At 48.0% G+C, this 22,476-nt stretch overlaps 1 protein-coding gene across 1 annotated transcript in view; it reads left to right on the plus strand.

Moving 5' to 3' along the window:
• Positions 1–579: 579 nt before the first annotated feature.
• The window catches only part of DCDC2C (doublecortin domain containing 2C), an 80,323-nt gene continuing 58,426 nt past the window's right edge, over positions 580–22,476 (plus strand). The window contains 2 exon segments of the mRNA XM_032496962.1: positions 580–935; positions 12,001–12,052. Coding sequence (XP_032352853.1) covers positions 649–935; positions 12,001–12,052 — 339 coding nt within the window. The 5' untranslated portion in view covers positions 580–648.

Below are 22,476 nucleotides of genomic sequence, written 5' to 3' on the forward strand. Positions count from 1 at the left end.
TTATAGGTATAGATATTCTGAAGCTTCAGAGGTACTTCAGCAGGAAATACATAGCCCATTATCTTTAAAAGTTTGTTGAAGCCCATCAGAGCCACTGGAAAAACGTATTTCTAGAGTCATTCATTGTCCCAGCTCAAGAGGACTGGTCATGTTTACCTAGCATAGGGGATGCCTTTCCCAAGGACGTACACCTCTTACACTGCGCTTCCCCCACACGAAGGTGCATGCTGAATGCTAAACCTTTGTGATACCCCGCGCTAGCGGTGCCCGGTACCCTAGCTTCTCACATGCTCTGGATGGTTCCTGACGATTCCTCCCTGACGCAGTTCTGATTGTCAGGATGGTCTGGATGCCCCTTCGCCCCAACCCATCCGCAACCGCTCTGCGCAGGAGGGTGGGGGTGTGGTGGGAGGGGTGGGGGTGGGTGCCTGGTGGATCCCGGGCCCCTCCCACTCCTCCCTCCTTGGCAGAAGCCGGGGCTCTCCTCCCCTCCCGGAGCTCTTTCCCGCTCTCTGATGCTGCCTCGCCTCTCCGGGCGGCGGTCACAATGGCCGGGCGGCGTCAGCGCGGGCGGGGCGGGGCGGGGCGGGGGCGGCGGCGGCCCCGCGGCTGGAGCGCACGCGCGGCGGCCGGGCCGGGAGCAGCGCCATGGGCTCGCGCGCGCCGCACGTGCTGGTGGACACCACGCCCGCCAAGACCATCGTGGTGTACCGCAACGGGGACCAGTTCTACGTGGGCCGCAAGTTCGTGCTGTCGCGCCGCCGCGTGGCCACCTTCGAGGGACTGCTGGACCAGCTGAACGAGCAGGTGGCCGTGCCGTTCGGCGTGCGGCGCCTGTTCACGCCGACGCGCGGGCGCCCGGTGCGCGAGCTGGACGCGCTGCAGGCTGGCGGCAAGTACGTGGCGGCCGGGTGCGAGGCCTTCAAGAAGCTCGAGTAAGTGCGGCCCCGCGCGTGCTTTGCCCCCGCCAGGCGGCCTGCCCTGTCCCCACGGGGCCGGAACTGCGCCCTGGGGTCCCCTTCCCCCAGCCCACACGGCCCGTTCTGCCTGAGCGGGGCGGGGGCACAGACTCCATCCGGCTCTGCCTCCGCCTGGCGGCCCCTCCTGTCCCCATGGCCCGGGGGACCGACCCTGGCTCTGCCCCCGCGGAGCGCCACCGTCTTGTGCGGATTTTCTCCACGGTGCCTCCTCGGGCGCACGCGCCCTACCAGCCAGGGTCCCCGGCCGCCTTGTGGGGAGGGCAGGCCAGCTCCGATCACCGGACTTATCAGTGTGGGGAGAGGGTTTGAAAGGGGATGGGGAGGGGGGCGGAGATTTGGCAATTAGAATAGTGCACCCAGGGTAGGCCTCTTTGTAAAGGTGATCTCTGCGCGGAGGTCCGCAGCACGAAAGAGAGTTGGCCACGCGACGTTGGCAGGCAGGACTCAGCTGGGTCCCGGCTGGTTCAGACTGGTGTTCCGGGGACCTGGGCTCATATCCTTCCATGAGCGCAGGTACTGAGGTGTATGGTCGGCCCAGTTTACTGCTCTCTGTCGTGCTAGACTAGGAGTCTGCAGAGGACAGGAGTCCTGCCTGTGATTTCTGACATCCTGGTCCCTGACGCGGTGCTGGCCTGTGAGCAAGGACACCCCGGCCGGGTGTCTGCTAAGATCAGGACAGCAGCCGGGGAGGGGGTCGCTTGTCCTGGGGAAGCAGGCCTGTGTATCAACGCCAGGGCCACTCTGAAAGCTGTAGTGGAAATTGGCCATGTTCAGTTGTACCAGAGGGCCCCCACTCAAATTGTCAGTTTAATTCTTTCCCGTTTATCCTGGGACTGGTATGGCAATCCTTTTGAGATCTTACTGCATATAGGGTTCTTTGGCACTGTTCTGATTGTGGTGTTTCTTTTTCCCAGAGAGACCACAGTCTTTTGTGCGCTTATAATCCTTACAATTTCTTCTAAACTCTCTTGGTAACTGTCATTAGACAAGTGTATTTGCAACCCAAACCTATCTTGCAGTTCTTAGCAAAAGCTATTGTGCTCTTCTTCCTATAGGGAGCCCCCCGGGGGGTGCTGCAGAGGCTGAGGGGGCTTCAGAGTGTATGTTTTGGAGAGATAAGAGCCACACAGAAGTAGCCACAAAAGACAAAGTGGCAGCTATTGTGAGGGAAGCACAGGTTTAATTCTGCCTGGGTGCAGGGCCTCAGAAAAGGCTTCCTTTACGAAAGAGAAGGGAGAAGACTGTTTCTTAATCCTCCGTGAATTCCTGAGCTGCCTGGGCTTCACTCATTTCTTGCATCTGCCTTTGAAAGATATCATTACCATTTCTTACACTGTTGTTAACTTCATTTCTTTTATCGTGAAAAGAATATATATACAGAATATATACGGAAGAGTGTATGCAATTCCATGCGTAAGTAATAGTAATAAAGCAAGCCTCTGTGTATTACCTGCATTTTAAAACCCTCCTACCTCCACCCCCATCCTTTCCCTATAGGTAAGCACCATTTTAGCTTTTTAAAAGAATATTTTATTTTATTTTATTTTATTTTTTGTGGGGGAGAGTAATTAGGGTTATTAATTATTTAAATGGAGGGACTGGGGATTGAACCCAGGACCTCGTGCATACTGAGCATGCACTCTACCACTGAGCTATGCCCTCCCCCCTATTTTGGCTTTTGTAATAATCATCTTTTCATAGTCATCTATCCCTGAAGGGTAGGGTTTTTTCAATGTTTCACATACTTTATGTAAATGCTATTATATTGCATACATTTTTCTGTGACTTGCTTTTTCACACAATAATATGCTTCTGAGACTTACCCACGATAATAGCATGTAGCTAATAGGTCATTCACTTTTCACTGTTATGTATTATTTCACTGACTGATGTACCAGTTTACTTATCCAGTCTGTTGATGGGTAACTTGGGTCGTTGTAAATGTGCTAAGATCAGCAGCGCTGCTGTAAACACGCTCCTGCGTGTCTCCTGGTGCCCAGGGCAAGACCGTCTCTAGGGGAGCGTGCCCTGCTACTGCAAGCTTACTGGCATAAAATGACCTGTATTATCTCCCAGTTTCTGTGATCAGGAATTCAGGAGCAGCTGAGCTGAGTGTTTCTGGCTCAGAGACGCTCATGAGTTTGCAAGCAGGATGCTGGCCGCCGGCGTGAAGGCCTGACTGGGCGGTGCTTGCAGCCTCCCTCCCAGGCGCGTGGCGGGAAGCTCCATCTGGGACCCGAGCCTCTCCTGCGGTGACTCTCAGTGGGCTCCCCAGCCTGAGTGATCCAGGCTGAGGCCACGGCGGCTGGTGCTCTCAGGCTGTCTTCTCCCTCCTTCTGCTTGGTTATCTTTATGGGCTGGCCATTACTTTTAAAACTTATTTTCAGAAATATTTGGAGGTCTAGGATGATAATATCTTTTGCCAAAGTGGATTTTTGTGACCTTCAGCCACGTACCCGTCATCCCAGTTCATGATCAACTTGGTACAGCTGCAGAGTGTGAGATGGTTCAGGCCAAACGGCTGGGAGCCGGGACGCTCCCTCCTCCTCAGGTGCAGCGCAGGGGGTCCCGGTTCACAGAGGGCGGCTCGCTGGAGCCGTGGCGGTGGGCTTTGCCTGCCGGCCGCAAAGGCTGTCAGAACCGCGGTTCACTCTCTGAGTTTTCTGTGCCCAGCAACAACTACCTCTGGGCCACAGGGGCCCCGGGCGTCAGGCTCATGTCTTCGGATTTCCCTTCTTACCTGCAGTGTGGTAGTTCCTATCTTGCTAGATGTCTTGTGTTTCAACGACAGGTTTCTTAGTTCGTCCAGTTTTATCAGTTTTTAGTGGAAGGGTTAATTGGCGTTACTTAGTCCGTGGTTCCCAGAAGTGTCAATCTTCTTTTTAAAAAATTTTAAAATTACGTATTTAATTTTTAAATTTTTTTTGTTTGTTTTTTTGGGGGGAAGGTAATTAGGTTTATTTATTTATATATATTTATTTATTTAATTTATTAAATTTTTTTTTGTTTTTTGGGGGGAGGTAATTAAAGTTTATTTATTACTAATTTATTTAACAGAGGTACTGGGGATCGAACCCACGCATGCTAAGCACGTCCTCTACCGCTGACTGAGCTCTGCCCTCCCTGCAGAAGCCTTTTTACCTTTGTTCTCCACGTACGTTTCTAGTGTGATTCTGTGGATGACGGTTCCCTTCCACCCGTGACAGTGTTTTTCCACTGTCTTCTAACTTAGTGGTTGCTGGCGAGAAATCAGCTGTCGCCATTCACTTCTTTGAAAGTAGTGGTTTATCTTTTTCAGCTTTTTAAAATCTATTCTCTTTGATTCCGTGTGCTGTGCTTTAAGTGAGATGTCTAAGTGCAGATTTACTGAATTCTCTTGAGTCTCCGGTGGTAACTGCCTGTGGTCTTGGGGCCTGTCAGCCATCGTCTGTTTAGAAGATGCCTCTGCCTCCGTTTCCTCCCCTTGCTTTTCTGTGTCTGAGTCGACGTGGGTTGGCCTGTTTCGCTGACTCCGACCTCCGAGAGTCCTCCTCTTTTCCGTGCATTTTTCTCTCTTTTATCCTTGTGCTCTGCCCTGGGACTTCCTTCACTTGGAGCTTCTCATTAAGTTTTCTGCTGTGTATACAGTGCTATCAAACCAATTTATTGAGTTTTAAATTTAAATCATTTAGTTTTTCATTTCTAAAAATTCTATCTGGTTTTTCCATATTTTCTTTTGTGTTTCTTTGTCCTCCGTGTGTTTTCTTTTTTTTTCTTTTTTCTTTTTATTTATTTTTTTAACATTTTTTATTGATTTATAATCATTTTGCAATGTTGTGTCAAATTCCAGTGTTCAGCACAATTTTTCAGTCATTCATGGACATATACACACTCATTGTCACATTTTTCTCTCTGAGTTATCATAACATTTTGTGTATATTTCCCTGTGCTATACAGTGTAATCTTGTTTATCTATTCTACAATTTTGAAATCCTAGTCTATCCCTTCCCACCCTCCACCCCCCTGGTAACCACAAGTCTGTATTCTCTGTCTGTGAGTCTATTTCTGTCCTGTATTTACACTTTGTTTTTGTTTGTTTGTTTGTTTTTGTTTTTGTTTTTTAGATTCCACATATGAGCGATCTCATATGGTATTTTTCTTTCTCCTTCTGACTTACTTCACTTCGAATGATATTCTCCAGGAGCATCCATGTTGCTGCAAATGGCATTATGTTGTCGGTTTTTATGGCTGAGTAGTATTCCATTGTATAAATATACCACACCTTCTTTATCCAGTCACCTGTTGATGGACATTTAGGCTGTTTCCATGTTTTGGCTATTGTAAATAGTGCTTCTATGAACACTGGGGTGCAGGTGTCATCCTGAAGTAGATTTCCTTCTGGATACAAGCCCAGGAGTGGGATTCCTGGGTCATATGGTAAGTCTATTCCTAGTCTTTTGAGGAATCTCCACACTGTTTTCCATAGTGGCTGCACCAAACTGCATTCCCACCAGCAGTGTAGGAGGGTTCCCCTTTCCCCACAGCCTCTCCAGCATTTGTCATTTGTGGATTTTTGAATGACGGCCATTCTGACTGGTGTGAGGTGATACCTCATTGTAGTTTTGATTTGCATTTCTCTGATAATTAGTGATATTGAGCATTTTTTCATGTGCTTTTTGATCATTTGTATGTCTTCCTTGGAGAATTGCTTGTTTAGGTCTTCTGCCCATTTTTGGATTGGGTTGTTTATTTTTTTCTTATTGAGTCGTATGAGCTGCTTATATATTCTGGAGATCAAGCCTTTGTCGGTTTCACTTGCAAAAATTTTCTCCCATTCCGTAGGTTTTCTTCTTGTTTTATTTCTGGTTTCCTTTGCTGTGCAGAAGCTTGTAAGTTTCATTAGGTCCCATTTGTTTATTCTTGCTTTTATTTCTTCTAGGAGAAAATTTTTTAAATGTATGTCGGATAATGTTTTGCCTATGTTTTCCTCTAGGAGGTTTGTTGTATCTTGTCTTATGTTTAAGTCTTTGATCCATTCTGAGTTGATTTTTGTATATGGTGTAAGGGAGTGTTCTAGCTTCATTGCATTACATGCTGCTGTCCAGTTTCCCCAACACCATTTGCTGAAGAGACTGTCTTTATTCCAATGTATATTCTTGCCTCCTTTGTCGAAGATGAGCTGACCAGAAGTTTGTGGGTTCGTTTCTGGGCTCTATTCTGTTCCATTGGTCCATATGTCTGTTCTGGTACCATGTCCTCCGTGTGTTTTCAAGTTTGCCTTTTGTTGAAATACTGCCCTTCTGTGGTCTGTGCTTGCAATCCCGGTGTTTGAAATTCACCTGCTTCCCCTTATTTCAGCTGGTTTTGTCTCACGGTCCTTTGTCTCCTTGTTAGTTTACTTAGTTTTTGAAAAGGAATCTGCAAATGACTCCTTTTCTATGGGATTTGATTTGAGGAAGCTCTTTGAGGGCTGAGATAAAGGTGAGATTCTCCAGAGAGGATTTCCATTTTCTTCTCCCAAATGCCAGGCACGCTCTCCCTCCAGAGATGCGCCTAATTAAATTAGTAACTCGAGTGTTTTTGGACTACCCAGATAGTGTCATTTTGTGAGCTGGCTGGCTTGTGATCCAGATTCTTAATGGCGTCTGCAAAGGTGCAAACTTGCCATCCTATTATTTTTAAAGAAACCTGGTAAGTCACAGACATCATGGTTGCTGAGAGGCAGAGTCTGGATTAACGCCGTGACGTTTTAGATTTAAATTTATTACTGTGATAATCCTGTTACATATGGGCACTCCCTGGCAAGAACGTGCACCTTTGTAGATACTTCATTTTGTGATTATTTTTTCAGGGTTCATTACCACATGCTACACACTGAATGTCTGTGTCCTTCTGAAATTCGTATGTTGAAACTGAACCCCCTTCCCCCGTTTGATTGTGTCAACTTGGAAAAAAATGCACAACGTAGGGGTTGTGAGTTGAGTTTATTCAGTGTCTTACTGAGGATGTGGCCCAGGAGACGGCTGCTCAGACAGCCCCGCGGAACTCCTCTGAGGGGTCGGGGAGGAAGACGTTCCCCGTGTGATTCTGGTGAAGGCGTTCGTGCACTTGAGCACCCATCTTGGTAGAGGGGCTGCTAGTCACGAGACGACATCTCAGTCAACAGTGCTAGTGCTTTACTAAGTATGGAAAGGTGCAAGAATCCAGGTTCATAAGAAATTTCTCCTGAAATATTTCCAACTGTCTCAAGGCCTGTGTTGCCTGTTTTCCTAAAGCACAGAGAGACTTGGCCTGGTCCTCACCCTGAGTTCCTTCCCAAGTGCGCTGGAGGTCAGCCACTGCAGTGGCTAACGGCTTGATCCTTGTAGAAACAGATGGCAAGCGAGCGACGTTCCTTTTTAATGGTGTCAGGAGATGCGGCCTCTGGAGGTGATGAGGTCATGAGGGTGGAGCCTCTCGTGGGATTAGCGCCCTTATAAAGGAGCACCCCCCCCCCCATGAGTGAGGACGCGGCAAGGAGATGCTGTCTGTGATCCAGGAAGCAGGTCCGCAGCAGACACTGAATCCATCAGCACCTTGATCTCCGACTTCCAGCCTCCAGAGCTGTGAGAGGTGAATGTCTGCTGTTTAAGCCCTGGCCCCAGGCTGGGATGTTTTTGTTATCGTAGCCCGAACAGGCTGGATACTGATTTCCCAGCAGCATCTGGTCTTGTGGTCTCACAATCACGAAAGAATATGTTTCTACAAAAATTGATTTTAAAATCCTTTTCAACATATGTGCGATGAAAAGTATTTAATCTTCGCCCTAAAACGTTTCATTGTAAGAGTGACGTATATTTTATCTGGGAGCAGATGAGGGAGGAGGCTCTCGGAGCATCGCCCATCACGCCTGGACCGTGATCAGCAAGTGCCAGTCTTTCCTCTTTCCTGTGGGTTGAGGCGTTTTCTAGGAGACCGTGAGACCTCTGATTTGGCAGAGAGATTTTCAGGGTTTATTTAAAATGTTCTGGACGTGTGGCAGAAATACGGAGAAAGACTGAGGTGTTTATCTTCTCAGGTTTCTGAACGTCGATGATTATGTTCTGCAGGGAAGGAAACGCGACTTAGTTCGCTGAGCAGGCAGGGAAGGTGGGGCTCCCACTTGGCGGAGAGTCCCTGTTACTTTGCATTTTCCAGGCACCTTCATGGCCACAGAACAGATGGGTGATGTTTGCATGTGGAGATCGACATGGAGAGGCATTTGGGTTTCATTTTCTTCACTTCTTTTTAGGTCAGTGAAGTATGAAATCAGAATCCAGACTTCGGTGAATAAAACTCTGAAAATGATTCTGGCTGGGTTTGTGCTGGTATCGGTAAGCTGGCACCTGTCAGGATGTATGTTCTGTAATTACTGAGCCGTTGAGCGATTAAAATTAATTTTCACCAGCAAATAAGCTCCTGATTGTGCCGCCAGCAGATGAACGTTGAAGTGAAACCTGGTGATGTATTAACCGTCCCAGAGTCTTCTCAGGATAATGGCTGTGAAACAGTACATCGAGAAGACAAATACCGTTAAAATCTACCCCCGAGCCAATCATTATTCAAACATTTCCTACATTTGCTGAAATAAATTAATTTGAGATGAGGAACATAATTTTTTCTCTATGAAACAAAGTATTATAGGCTAATAATTACTTAAAAATAAATGTCCCATAAAGCCTAGAATTTATGATTTTTTTGTGTGAGGAAAGTTGTATTCAAAACAAAATGTAGATCAGGGCATTTTGTGTGTGTGTGTGTGTGTGTGTGTGTGTGTGTGTGTGTGTGTGTTTGGGGAGACCCGCAAAGAATTTGAATTCTAGTAGGAATTTTTCCTATTTAGCATGGAATTTGTTGTTGAGATACAAAGTGGAAGCGGTATTTAAATCAAACTGTAGAAGCTCGTTGACACCCCAACTTTACTTCTAGTGTCCTTACCACCCATTTGTACCTGAGGACTAGTGGGTAACAGGCAAAGGGGGGAGTCTCTGGCGAGGCAGCCACGCCAGAGAAGAGGAATGTGGTCCTGGAGCCGAAGACCTGGGGTGAATTGAATATGGCTTTTCCCATCTGGGAGCATTTAGCAAATTAAATAACCTTGCTGAGACTCAGTTTCCTCATCAATAAAATGGGACCAGTTAATATCTACTCCAGCGAGATGTTCTGAGAATGAAATGAATGCAGTGCTTTAAAATGCCTGGCTTGATTCTAGCAGTTGGCTTCTTCCTTCCCTTTATTCTCCAGAAGCAGCAAGGAGGGACATCACACATCAGCGTCTCATCTCTGCTTCTCATTTGTGCTGCTCACCCCCCACCCCACCCCCAAGGAAACCTAAGTCCAACCGGAACTACCTCTTCTGAGCACCTGGTGTAAAGGCTTGGGTCCGCTGGGTCTCTGAGGGAGGTCCTGTTCCCTCTTTCCGCGCCATTCCTGGGTTCTTTGGAAGGCAGCATCGAAACAATAAAGAGCATTTTGTGATTTTTCGATCTTTTTATGCCTTAATTTTAAAATTAATCTTCTACCTTTTGTTTTTACTTAATGATAATAAGCTGTCTTATTTGGGGGGACTCGTGTTCATGATCTGCTATGGAATTTGGGGATATAGAACTGGAATACCTGTTTGAAGGCCAGCAGAAGCATGCCTGGGAGGGCTGGGAAGCCAAGGCGGTGAGTGGGAGATTTGCAGGCTGTTCGGGTCCCACAGTTTTCAGGTTTGCATTGGCTGCAAATTTTTTTTTTTAACTTAAGAACTTCATTAACAGGTGCTTGCAGTTTGTTGACTTTTTTGAAAAAAAATCAAGCTGCAGAATCCCGCTCCTGGGCATGTATCCAGAAAGAACCCTACTTCAAGATGACACCTGCACCCCAGTGTTCATAGCAGCACTGTTTACAATAGCCAAGACATGGAAACAGCCTAAATGTCCGTTAACAGATGACTGGATAAAGAAGATGTGGTGTATTTATATGCAGTGGAATACTACTCAGCCATAAAAACCAACAACATAATGCCATTTGCAGCAACATGGATGTCCCTGGAGAATGTCATTCTAAGTGAAGTAAGCCAGAAAGAGAAAGAAAAATACTGTATGAGATTGCTCATATGTGGAATCTAAAAAAAAAAATGAATTTAAATACAAAACAGAAACAGATTCATAGACATAGAATACAAACTTATGGTTGCCAAGGGGGCGGGGGGTGGGAAGGGAAAGACCGGGAGTTCAAAATTTATAGATCTGACAGGTGTATGCAGAATAAACAAGATTATACTGTATAGCACAGGGAAATATATACAAGATCTTGTGGTAGCTCACAGCAAAAAAAAAAAGGTGACAATGAATATATGTATGTTCATGTAGAACTGAAAAATTATGCTCTACACTGGAACTCGACACAACATTGTAAAATGACTATAACTCAATCAAAAATGTTAAAAAAAAATAAAAATCATACACTTAAAAAAAGTCAAGCTGTAAACTTCTATTACAAATTAAAAATGAAATCCTTAAAAATCTCAACTTGACTAGATATGAAACAATTTAAAAACCTTTAATTTAAAGGTATATTGAGAAAAATCAGGCATTTTTTTTATTAAAAATTTTTTTATTTATTTATTGTTGAGGGGGAGGTAATTAGGTCTCTTTGTTCATTTATTTCTTTTTAATGGTGGTGCTGGGGATTGACCCGAGGACCGCACGCTTGCCAGGCGTGCACCCTACCACTGCGCTGTGTCTCCCTACTCAGCCTTTTTTTTTTTTTTTTAACACCTTTGTCATTACCAAAAAGAGATGTCTTTAGGTAAAAATAATAAAAACCCATTGCAGCATAGATAATGCAGATAGTTCTAGTTATCTGGTCAACAGGCAGAAAGCAAGCACTTAAGGTCTTCAGCTCCAGGCTGCAACATTTTATAAGGGGGTTATTCCTGTGATAGGAAATTTTGGTTTCCATTTAAAAGATAGAAGATTTGATTGTTCAGAGGACTTAGTTTTTAGTTGCCTGCATTTCCACAGGAAAACGGGGCCCTGGAGTATGAGCACCACTCACCTCCCGTGGGACCTCACTCCTGCTAGCCACAGTCCCCACCGTTCCCTAATATACCCTTCCCAAGCACCGTCGTTTGCCTCCCCGGCCTCTGTAGGCATCGGCGCTTGTGACCCTTGACTATGTATTGAACACTTACAAATTTCTTTTTCCTTCCATCTACCAAATCTTAGTCAGTCCTTCTCTGACTAGTGCTAAAGCCATCACCCGCAACAGCAGTCTCAAAGACATAACAATTGTTTTAAATCAGGAAGAAACCTTAACAGACATAAATCTTGAGGGATTATTTGTTATCATTAAAAATATTTGTTTGATTTTTGAAGCGTATGGAAGGCTCTCCCAACGTCCCCAAGGGTCAAAAGTTGTACTAGTGGGACTCAGATGCATTTAATTCTGGTGGGTCTTTTCCAGCATTCAGTTTGGCAGAATGGGGACAGTGATGACGTTCTTTGGGACGAGAGGGGACAGTAGAGGGGAGAGGGAGCTGGGTGAGGCGTCTGGGACTCTGCTCTGACCTTGGCCAGCGGTGGGATCCTGGACGAGCCGTTAGTGACCTGGGAAAGGCCCCCTCTTTGGTCAATCTCCAAGGTCCTTCTCTGATAAGGAACGTTGTCTGAGGGAAGGCAGTGACACTTAAGGTCTGTTTTCCTGGGTGACGCCAGTGGTGGCCAGCGTGAACGTTTCCCTGAGCATTTATGGTGCTCTTGATTTTAATTTTAGGTCGCTGTGGAGTTGTATGTTGGAATGCTGGAAAGAAAGAGGCTCAAATTTTCTAAGTATTTACCTTCCTTTTTTTTTTTTTTTTTTTTTTTTTTTTGCAGGGGGGAGATAATTTGGTTTATTTATTTATTTGGTTTTTCAGTGGAGGTGCTGGGGATTGAACCCAGGACCTCAGGCAGGCTAGGCCTGCGCTCTACCACTTGAGCTATGCCCTCCCTCCAGTATTTACCTGCTAATTAGGTTTTTCTTTCTTCTTTTGCAGTTATATCCATATAGTTCCCAGAAAACCTGCAAAGATGAGAAAGTTGAAGGAAGTAAGTGTTCACTCCTAACTGCTAAAGGTGGGACAAACTGGATGATTTGGTAAAAATTAAAATGTCAGTATTGAATAATGGAAGTTTTATAAAAACAGCATTTTGTAGGGAATGCCTGTGAAGGCATGTTGCTCTTGAAGCCGGAAACCTCTGTGCAGGGTTATCCTGCCTGTCAAGGCACACGCGTCACCAGGATGATGGGAGCCGGTGAGAACGGCCCGAGCCCACATCAGGGAGAGAGTCTCCCGAGACACAGCGTGCGGCCATTCACTAAGACTTCTCACATCCCCTTTGTTTTGGGGATTTGGAAAGATGGGTGTCAGGTAAAGTTAGTTTAGGCTACACAGTGTTGAAGCTAACTGTAGTTCTAAAGATCTGCTCCGTGCTCGCAACATTTTTGTTCTTAGTAGACATTTGAAGGGTCTGCAGGATGGAACCACCCATCACTCCATTCAGATCACTTGGTTCTTAACCAAAAAAGCCATTTCACATGTAAGTTAAAAGAGATCCACCTTTTAATAAGTAACAGAAATCACCAGGTTTGAGCGAGATGGCCTGGTGATACTTAGAATGCAAGACGCTTTTTACTTTTTTATTTTATGAATGGACTCTTTGTGGAGTGTTTCAAAGGTGAGCTGCTTTTAGAGCATCTGCCTGTCTTAGTGGTGGTTTTGCTGTTCAGTTCTCCCCTCTGTGAAAAGGAGATGAGACTCTTTGTCTTAGAGGATTGCTGTGAGGATTGCGGGATGATGTGGCGGTCACGTGCCCGCGCTGGGTAAGTGCCGGTTCTCCTCCCCCACATCTTAAAGAAGTGGGGCCTCTCTGTGTCCTTGAACTCCAGCCCGTGCTCCAGGAAAGGATGCTGAGGGGCTCTGGCATTGACCACAGGCACCAGCCCACGGGAGCGTTTAGCTGCTTCCTTCGTGTCTGCCCTTTACGATTGTGTGATCAATCAACTCAGATTTATTGCTTACCCACCTTAGGTGGTAACTTGCCAGGAGCGGGAGGGCAGGTTTCCAAGAAGAAAGCAATTCTGGCAGTCACTGAATTTCAGGGCTGCCTTAACAGAGAGGAAATTGTGTATGATTATCCTTAACACCTGGGTGCCTGCAGGCCCCCCTCCAGGTGGGGCAAGGAGGGGGGCCACGCAACACTTCTGAGAAGTACCCCTCGAGGTATCTGTTCAAGCTGGAGTCTCTGTTTCCTCTGTACCTTTCAGTGATTTAAAAAATAAGATGCGATTATAAGGTAACAATTAGCATTTTAGGACAGGAAGGAAGCTTCTGGCTTATCTTCTCAAAACTCCCCATTTTCTAGTTGAGGACGCTGTGATCAGACAGGTTAGGTGATGCTGAGTCAGAGCTGGAGGAGCCGACCAGAGCCCCCTCCTCCCAAAGGCGGCACTAGATTGCCATACCAATGGGACTAGAGTTGCCCAAAGAGTTTTGTAGTTTTCTTTTGGAATTTACTCTCTTTTCATTGAAAAAATCTGATTGTAAAAGTAGTTCTTGCTGAGAAAAATGTCAAAAATGCTGTGCAGGATGGTTGGATAAAGATGTGGTCACACACACACACACACACACTCACACTCACTCTGGAATACTACTCAGCCACGAAAAAGAATGAAATAGTGCCATTTGCAGCAACGTGGATGGACCTAGAAATCCTCATACTAAGTGAAATAAGTCAGAGAGAGACAAATATCACACGATATCACTTATATGTGGAATTAAAAAAAAAGGAGACAAATGAACTTATTTACGAAACAGAAACAGCCTCAGAGAGAAACTTACAGTTACCAGGGGGAAAATGGGGGAGGGAGGGATAAATTAGGAGTCTGAGATTAGCAGATACAAACTACTGTATATAAAACAGACAAACAACAAGGACCTACTGTAGAGCACAGGGAACTATATTGAACATTTTGTAATAACCTATAATGAAAACTAACGTGAAAAAGAGTATGTGTATACATGTGTGACTGAATCACCGTGCTGTGCACCAGAAACTAACACAACCTTGCAAATCAACTACACTTAACGTGCCAGGCGGCAAAGCTCAGTGACGAGAGTGAGAACCACAGTCCTGCCTCTGAAACGTCACATTCTGCATCTTGTCATCGCCATTTCTAGCTGTTTTTCTCTGCGCAGGGAGCAGAGGTCTGTATGCACAGACACACGTGTACACACACACATGCACATCTGCAGAAGTGCAGTCCATCTATACGCACTGTTTTCTTATCTGCGTTCTATTAACTGTATCGCGATAGTTTCACGTAGTGAAGGACCCCCCCAGGGTCGCTGCCTGTCCCACAGTGACTGTGTGGCTGCAGCACATTCCATCATGTCTCTGTCATCGGTGTTCAACCCACTCCTATCCGCAGACCTTACGTCCTCTGGCTTTTTCATCACTGCAGCCGGGCATTGGGGTGGAACCGCATAGAGCTGTCATGACTGTTTATGAAGTGGAGTTACACACACAGCCTTCACCTCTTTAATATTTACCTCCGGGAAGCTTCCAAGTATGTGTATTGCTTCCAGCGGCGACAGGAGTGCCACCTTGGTGTTGGGGGGCCGAGCCGTGTGGCGCACAGTGTGGAGGCTCGGGGTGCTTGATGGTCACCACCGCGCCCCCCTCCTTGGGGGAAGACGTCCCTCCCTAAGAGTGGCTGGTGACTGTCGTCGTTTCATATGTAGTATTTTCACGGACACGCATCTGCGGTGTAGCCAGTGTCGAATGCGTTAGACCACCACCAGGAGCTTTGACCAAAACACGAGATGTGGTCCAGGAAGCCTGCTGTTCCCATGAGGGGCCCATCTGAGCACCGAGCTCAGAGCCGAGCCCTGCCGTCCCGTGAGGACGGAGAGCTGCCAGTCCCAGGACGGGGGCCTGTCAGTCGCTCCGGGCTGCCTCGCTCCTGTTACCAGGACTGCTCACCTGCCCACGTGCCTCTCCATCGCCCCTCACTGCTCGCGGCTGCTTACTGCGCCACGGTTTACCTGCTTTGTGCTTCAGGGGTGGCACCCAGGATTCCGAGCTAATATAATACTGAGCGAAAAGACTTGTCTTTTGTTGATTGTTGTCACGGTTTACGCTGTTCTAGAATAAGTGCTCTGACGAGACGGCAGGTGCTAAATGCGTCTGCGTTCTGCGGGTGAGCCCTCTGTGCTGGCGAATTTACATGCGGCCCCAGTCACTTGGCCTGGCCTGTGGTGTCCCCATGCCACACCGTGCATCCCGGGGTCATTTCCGTCCTTGGTGTGCGTCCTCATGGCCTTCCCCGTCTTTCCTCTGTCTGAGCGCAGAGTGGGCACGGCTGTTCTCAGCGCACTTGCCTGCCTCTGGTCTCCTCTGGGAAAATGGAAACATGGGAACCGTGTGAGGGAGAGCGGGTCTTACTTTCTGCCACTTGAAAGATGAGTAAAGAATTCAGGGAAGTTTAAGTGACATGGACAGAGTTAGGTGGCTCGTTAGTGACGGAACCTGGACTAAAACCAAGTATTCTAGAGCTGAATCCAGGACCCCCCCCCGGGGGGAAAGCCCCGTTACAGCGTGTACAACCTATCTGTATTAAAGTGAGTTGCTTCCGTGTAATTCATAGGATTAAACAGTTCAATGAATTATTTCTTTTCTTTTAAAAATATTTATTTATTTAATTAAAGATATTTTTGCATTTCTTTTTCACTGACATATAGTCAGTTTGCAATGTGTTGATTAAAATTTTATTTTTAATTGTAGTTGACTTACAACGTTAGTTTCTGGTGTACAGCAAAGCAATTCAGTTACGCATACACACACACACACACACGTGTATTTTCAGACCCTTTTCTGTTGTAGCCCATTACAATACACTGCATCTGGTTCCCAGGTGCTGAACAGCAGGTCCTTGTTCGTTCTGTGGATTATTTCTGAGGGCTTGTGAGCAGGCCCTGCACAAAGAGCAGCACTGTGTGCTGGGCGGGCAGGCCCCACAGCGCCAGCTAGCGTGGGCACAGAGCAGGCTCCGCGAGGGGGCCCCGAAGCACGTGGGGCACGTGGTCCTCCGGGATTCGTGCAAAGCGCTGAGCGAGTCGAAGCTCCGGAGGACTCACTGCAGAAGGGGTCCTGGCCCAGTGCTGCTCCACCTCCTTCCAGCGTTTTTTTTCTTTTTTGCGATTACGAAACCTGCAAACAACGGGAATGTCCTTCCACAGAGGAGGTGGGTGATTGATGACTTGTCATACTGTGATTAGACTTGGAGGTTTTGATCTGAAATAATCCCTCTCAAAATGTTGCTGGGAGTAAGTGAGACGGTGCCGGGAGCACTGCGAGAGCTCAGGAAATAGCTGGTGGTAGTACCCCTGATGCCTTCACGCTGGGGTGGCGCACCCCATCCACTTTGAGTACCAGGCACACTGTTAGAAACGTTAAACATACTATGCTGTAAGCTTTGGCCATGCCCAGATACTCAGTGTTTCAACATTTTACGAAGTTATTTTGCCTTATTTTGTGATACAGTAACAGAGTAGATGTACCTAGCTTTTCATAGAATGTTCTTTCACAGAATTTCTGTTTTGGTCGAAATATATTAGTGGGAAAATTGAAGAAGCTTCTCAAGAGAACTTGACTTGGTGTAGAAATTTACTTAAAATTAATCAGAATAACATAATATACACTTAATACAGCCACAGAAGTGATTTGTAGAGTACTTCAACAGAATGAATTTGGAGTTCTGCTTCCTTAAATGGAGGGGCGAGGAAAATTAGACTCGAAGTAAGTGCTCTTGGGATCTTGAGTTTCAATGACCGTGTCATGTTGGTTTTAGTGAGAAAAATGTCCTTGGTCTCAGTTTAATTCAAGGACTTCCGTTGCTGCCTCTTAGAGTTTGATTTATAATCTCACGTTGTGCAGGTTTAGGCAGGAGTTAGAGGCCCTCCCCAGTGCTTTTCTCTGCGCTTCTGGGAACAGATGAGCCCAGTTCAATATTGTTTTTACCCCTGAGGGTCGCTGTCTGAGTAGGCCCCTTTAGTGGGCTCACCCCAGTAAACGGCGCACTAGTGGTCAAACGGCCACAGGCTACTTTAGACCTCACGTATCTCAAGTTGTCACGGAGGAGAAGGAAGTGACTCACTGAGGTGAATTTTCCAGGGAGCTGCAGTTACCGATGATTCTAAGCAAAAGGATTTAAAAATAACTTTTAATGTGAATGTTTACAGGTGTTTTATGTGATTCCCTCTCTGACCGAAAAGCGAGGGGAATGAGATTTACCTCTGTTCGGAGTCACGGGGTTGGCGGAGGCCCCTGGGCTGACGGAGCCCGCGCCCGGGTCCACCGTGTTCCTGTCCGTGGTCCTGCCCCGGGCCCTGCCTGTTGTCGGACTGTCCTGAACACGTGTGTGTGGAAGCTTCTGTTTCTGTTAGAAACTGCTGTGTAATTCATGCAGCTTCTCCGAGCGAGGTGTGAGGTGACACCTCACTGTGATTTGGTTCGCATTTCCCTGATGCAAAAAGAAGAAAATTACTGGTACTGAGCACGTTTTCCTGTACCTCTTGGCTGGTGGTACGTCTTCTTTGGGAAAATGTCTATTCAGTATTTTGCCCATTTTTAAACTAGGGTATTTATTTGTGTGTGTGTCTGTTTTTGCTGCTGAGCTGTGTGAGTTCTGTATATAGTTTGTTAGTAACCTCTTGGCAGATACACGGTTTGCAAGAGTTTTCTTTCACTCGGTAGGTTTCCTTTCCATTTTTTTGCTGGTTTCCTTTGCTGAGTGGAAGCTTCTTATGTATGACGTTTGATGCCGTCCCACTGGCTCAGTTTTGCTCTTGTTACATTTGCTTTCAGCGTCAAATACCAACAATCACCGCCAAGACCGATGCCAAGACGCCCTATGTTTTCTTCTAGTTTCATGGCTTCGGGTTTTACCTTCCAGTCTTCAATCCATTTTGAGTTGACTTCTGTGTGCAGGTTCGTTCTTCTGCATGTGGCTGCCCAGTTTTCCCAGCGTCATTTATTCAAGAGACCCTTCTTTCCTCATGGTATATTTTTGGATCCTTTGTTGAAAAGTAATTGGCCGTATACGCATGGGCTTGTTTCTGGGCTTTTGGCTCTGTCCCAGTGACCTGCTGGTCTGTACACAGCACCATCAGGTTTGATTACCTAATAGCTTATATTTATAGATTGTAAATGCCTCCAGCTTTGCTTCTTTGTCAAGAGAGCTTTGGCTATTCAGGATCTTTTGTGGGTAGACTGATGATGGGAGAGAATAGGAAGAATTGCTTGGGAGCCGCCCATGAGTGGGTGAGCGAAGATGAGTGGTAGCAGGTGACTCTGGGGATTTGCATAGTCTGGACATTTTGTCCAAGTAGAATCACACCATTTGGGGCCCTCTGCATGTGCCTACTTAAACTTAGCGTAACGTTTCTAAGGTTTACCTGTGTTGTAGCATGTGTTGTCTTTTTATGCCTTTCCGGGGCTGAATATCATCCCACCGTATGAATGCACCATGTTTAATTTATTTTGAAGTTGATGGGCATTTAAACCTTTTTCAATTATAGCCATGCTGGTGGCTGTGAACTGGTCCCCTTTCTCATTCTTGAAACGATTTCTTCCCTTGTCATCTGAAACCCTTCTCTCTTCTCACTCCCTGTGGTTGTTTCCTCTAAATTCTCCTTGTGGAACTATTGTCGTTGTCCTTTGTGTGTCCATGTCCCTCCGAGGGCTTCCCTGGTTCCTCTCCTTCCCCATCTCTTCCGTGGCTTCCACCGTCACCCACGTGCCCAAGACTCGCATGTCTCTGTGACTCAGGACCCACTTCTCTGTCTACGGGGCACTGTCACCTGGACGTCCCAAGGACATCTTCCCCAAGCCCAGTTAATAGTCTGTGTTCCCTGTTTCAGAGGTTGGAACTGTGCTCTCGGCTCCTCAGACCAGAAACCTAGACGCTGTTCTTAGTTCTTACTTCTCCCAGAAGCCCCGCAGCCCCTCCCGGCCCCTTGTCTACCTCCTCTCAAGTCCACTCGCTGCCATCTCTGTTCCTCTTACTCTGTTGAGGACGCCAAGAGCTGTTCCTGGAGGCAGGCTCCTGCCTTCCGGCTGGTCCTCCTGCCTGCAGCCCGGCCCTTCCGGTCTGATCACATCCGTCCCCTGGTTCAGACCCGCCAAGGCGCGCCCTGCCCCGAGGGGTGGAGCCTGCGCTGCTGAGTGCGATCCCGTCTTCATCTCCACTTGCTTTCTTCCTCAGCCTCACCCGGCACCGCTCCCTCTGTGTGCGAGATCCAGTCCGGATGCGTGTTCCGTTCCCCCCCTTGTGTCCACGAGGATGGGCCGGGGTCCTCTGACCAGCGCTGTGTGTGCTGTTCCTCCTGCCTCACCGAACGGCTCTTCCCGTCCTCCGCGGGCTGACTCCTTCCTGTATGTAGTTCAGGCCCGAGCGTGCCGGGCTCGCTCCAAGGATACTTGCGGGTGGGTTAGTTGCTTTGCGTTTTGTGTTCCCACTTTCTGAGGAAGAGGCGGTGACGGCAGCGATGAGGAGAGGGAGAAAGAAACGCGTCTGGGAGCCGTCGGTGATTCAGGAATCTTTGGAGAAGATAAAGCATCATTCCCGCTAAAGAAAGAAATCGTCCAACTAACAGGGTTTGAAATATAAAAGCGGGAATGGCGTCGCTCTTTGGGCTGCTCTGGTGGGAGTCTGGGTGGCGCGAGCGCTTGGCTCAGCTGCTGTGAGACAACACTGCCGGCTCCGGGACAGGTCGCTGGTCCCCAGGGCCCAGTCCTGGCGTCGGGAAACGAGGGGCTGCCGGCTGGCGACCCTGAGCCCTCTGCGCCTCTCCCTCTGGCGAGTCCCCACTCCAGGCCCCTCGTAACCGGCTCCGCTGTGTCTCAGAGGGGACAGCTGACCTGCACACAGGACCCCTCCTGCGTGTCTCAGTCCAGGAGCCCTCGGAGGGCTGGGCAGGCACGTGCCTCTGCTTCCGTCCTTCTTTCCAGACGGGGCGAAATTCTAACTATTAGGATTAGAACAGTACTTTGCAAAGTGCGTGACATCTGCTCAGTCAGTTGTAAGACCCTAGTCGTGCTGTTTTTTTTTTTAATGTCAAAAAAGGCAAAAATTTCCTAAAGATAGAAAATAAAAACTCATCATTACTATGACCACGGGGGCTGAGGAGCCCATTTCCCCAACCGTGTTTTGGGCACACTTGCCTGCCCTCCCCCTCGAGGGCCCATAATGCCGCGTGAAAGCGGGGAGGGGGCTGCAACACTGAGGGTTTGCCCGGATTCGCTGCATTTCTGCAGGTCGTGGTGCCGGGTGGGTGAGGGGTTAGCTCTCATCTGCCTGCCTCCTTCCTGTTATCACGTCAGCTGCTCCAGAATAAGGCTGGACATCTTTGGGAAAGAGTGAAGCTGACTTTTATTTTAACTCACAGCATCACGGAATGGGAATTTGAAGTGACTTTGGAGGTGAGCCGGGGCGACCTTTTCTCAGTGACTGAAATGAGAAGTGCAGGGACACTGCACCTTGCGTGGGCTCCTGCGGTCCGCGGCAGCTGGGCGTCTCTGGACAGTGATCTGTGTAGCCTCGGGCCGAGCACCTGCGCTGAGCTGGTCAGCGGGACCACCTGTGTGCGCTCACCTTCCTAGCGCTGCGAGCACCGGACCCTGATGGACACTGTTTACGACGAGGTTCTCTCCTTGGTGTCGATGCCTGACCAGGTCTTCTCTTGACGTGGGATTCTTCTTGTGTGATGTGTGATGTTTTGTGTGAAAAAGGCCGTGAGGAGGGCCCCTGAGGGCAGTTGGAGCAGGATGATGAGGCGCAAAGAGCAGGGACTTCGAGAGACAACAAGAATCACCAGGACTGCTATCGAGTGGGCTCCGAGCTCACCGCCGAGCCCCGGCCGCGCAGTCCCTCGCCTGTGTTCCTCACGTCGGAAGCAGACCCGCGGGACACGCACCCCCTTCATCCGCACTGCATGCCTGAGCGAGCGGAGGCTCGGGGAGGTGAGACGACCGCATCCAGGTCACGTGGTGAGAAGGTGGCGGAGTCTGTACTGGAATCGAGGTGACTGAAAACAGGCTCCTAAATGCTGTGCTGGCGTAGGTTCAACTCCCCATTTTGCTAAAAACTGCAGTGAAATGTTTTGTGATGACTTATCGTGACCAAGACACTTCAGAGCTGTGTGTTCTTGGGAAGATTCCATAACCTCTCTGATTCTTTGTTGCCTGGCTGCTTTGAGGATTAGGTATGAATGTCTGGAAAGGTGTGAGTGCAGGGCCTGAAACAGCAGACATTCAACAAGCCGTAGGTGCTACTTGGGGAAACACAGCTTCAGTAGCCTCGAGTGTCTTCCATCACGGATGCGGACTTGGTTCAGTTACCCTGGACCCTTACGAAAGACCTCCAGGGCCCACTGCGTCCTGCCTCTCGGGGCAGGTGAGTGACATGGGTCTTTGAAACTGTCATCACCACCACACAGTGACAGAAAACCGCGTTTGCCTGAAACTTCTGAGGCAATTATCGTGTGGAGGACGAGGGAGCGTCGAGAGTCGTGTCTGTAATTGCTGGCGTTACTTAATTAGGCAGGTGTTATCAGGGTTAATGAGTCATTAACACATGGAAAAGCAGTCAGTTCATTGTTTCTGCAATTTTATGCAATCAAGCAGAAAGCGTTTCTTAGGGCAGCTGCACCTTAGCAGAATTTTGCAGAGGATAATTTCTGTTGTTTTGTTTCCAAACTAGGTCTGTAAGTTCGTGGTGGCCGTTGTTATTCATGGCACTGATTTTGTCCCTGTCCGTCCGAGGCGTGTATGATTTTGTATATAGCGTGACTACGGGGTAACGGGGTGTGTGGGTGTGGATTGCCAGGCTTCAGTGACATCATTTTTTCTGGGGCCCTTTCCAGAGTGTCAGAGCCGTTTTTCACTTGTCGTCACTCAGGCACTCACCATTCATTCATTCATATTCATGAAATACTTACCAATCCTGCTCTGGGCCTCTCGTGGTTCACGCCCCGGGGACACCTTGCTGAACAGGACAAGCACGGTCCCTGCTCTCAGGAGGCTGCCAGTCTACAAGGAGGAGTCAGTAACAAGCAAATAAATCAGCGCAGAAATGTCAGACAGTGCTAGTGCCGGGGTGGAGATAGCTCAAGGTGTGTGGTCGTCAGGGCCGGCCTCCCGGAGGAGCTGGCGTCTGAGCTGTGCGGAGACCTGGGGGCACATGCCAGGGCCAAGCTCCTGTGGGAACAAGCTTGGTGTTTAAATACCCGGAAGAGGCAGGTATGGGGGGGTGGGGCAGGGAGGGAGGGAGGGAAGAGAGGGGAGGGCAGAGAAGCGGGGGTGCCTCACCCCACCTTTGCTTAGGTTTGGGGCAGTGCTGTGTATAGTGGTGGCGTTAAACAGGTGTGTGCAGGCTGGAGTTGAATCCTCAGGCTTACTGTTCTCTTTTC

The sequence above is a fragment of the Camelus ferus genome, chromosome 15 (genome assembly GCF_009834535.1).
Source record: "Camelus ferus isolate YT-003-E chromosome 15, BCGSAC_Cfer_1.0, whole genome shotgun sequence".
Taxonomy (NCBI): domain Eukaryota; kingdom Metazoa; phylum Chordata; class Mammalia; order Artiodactyla; family Camelidae; genus Camelus; species Camelus ferus.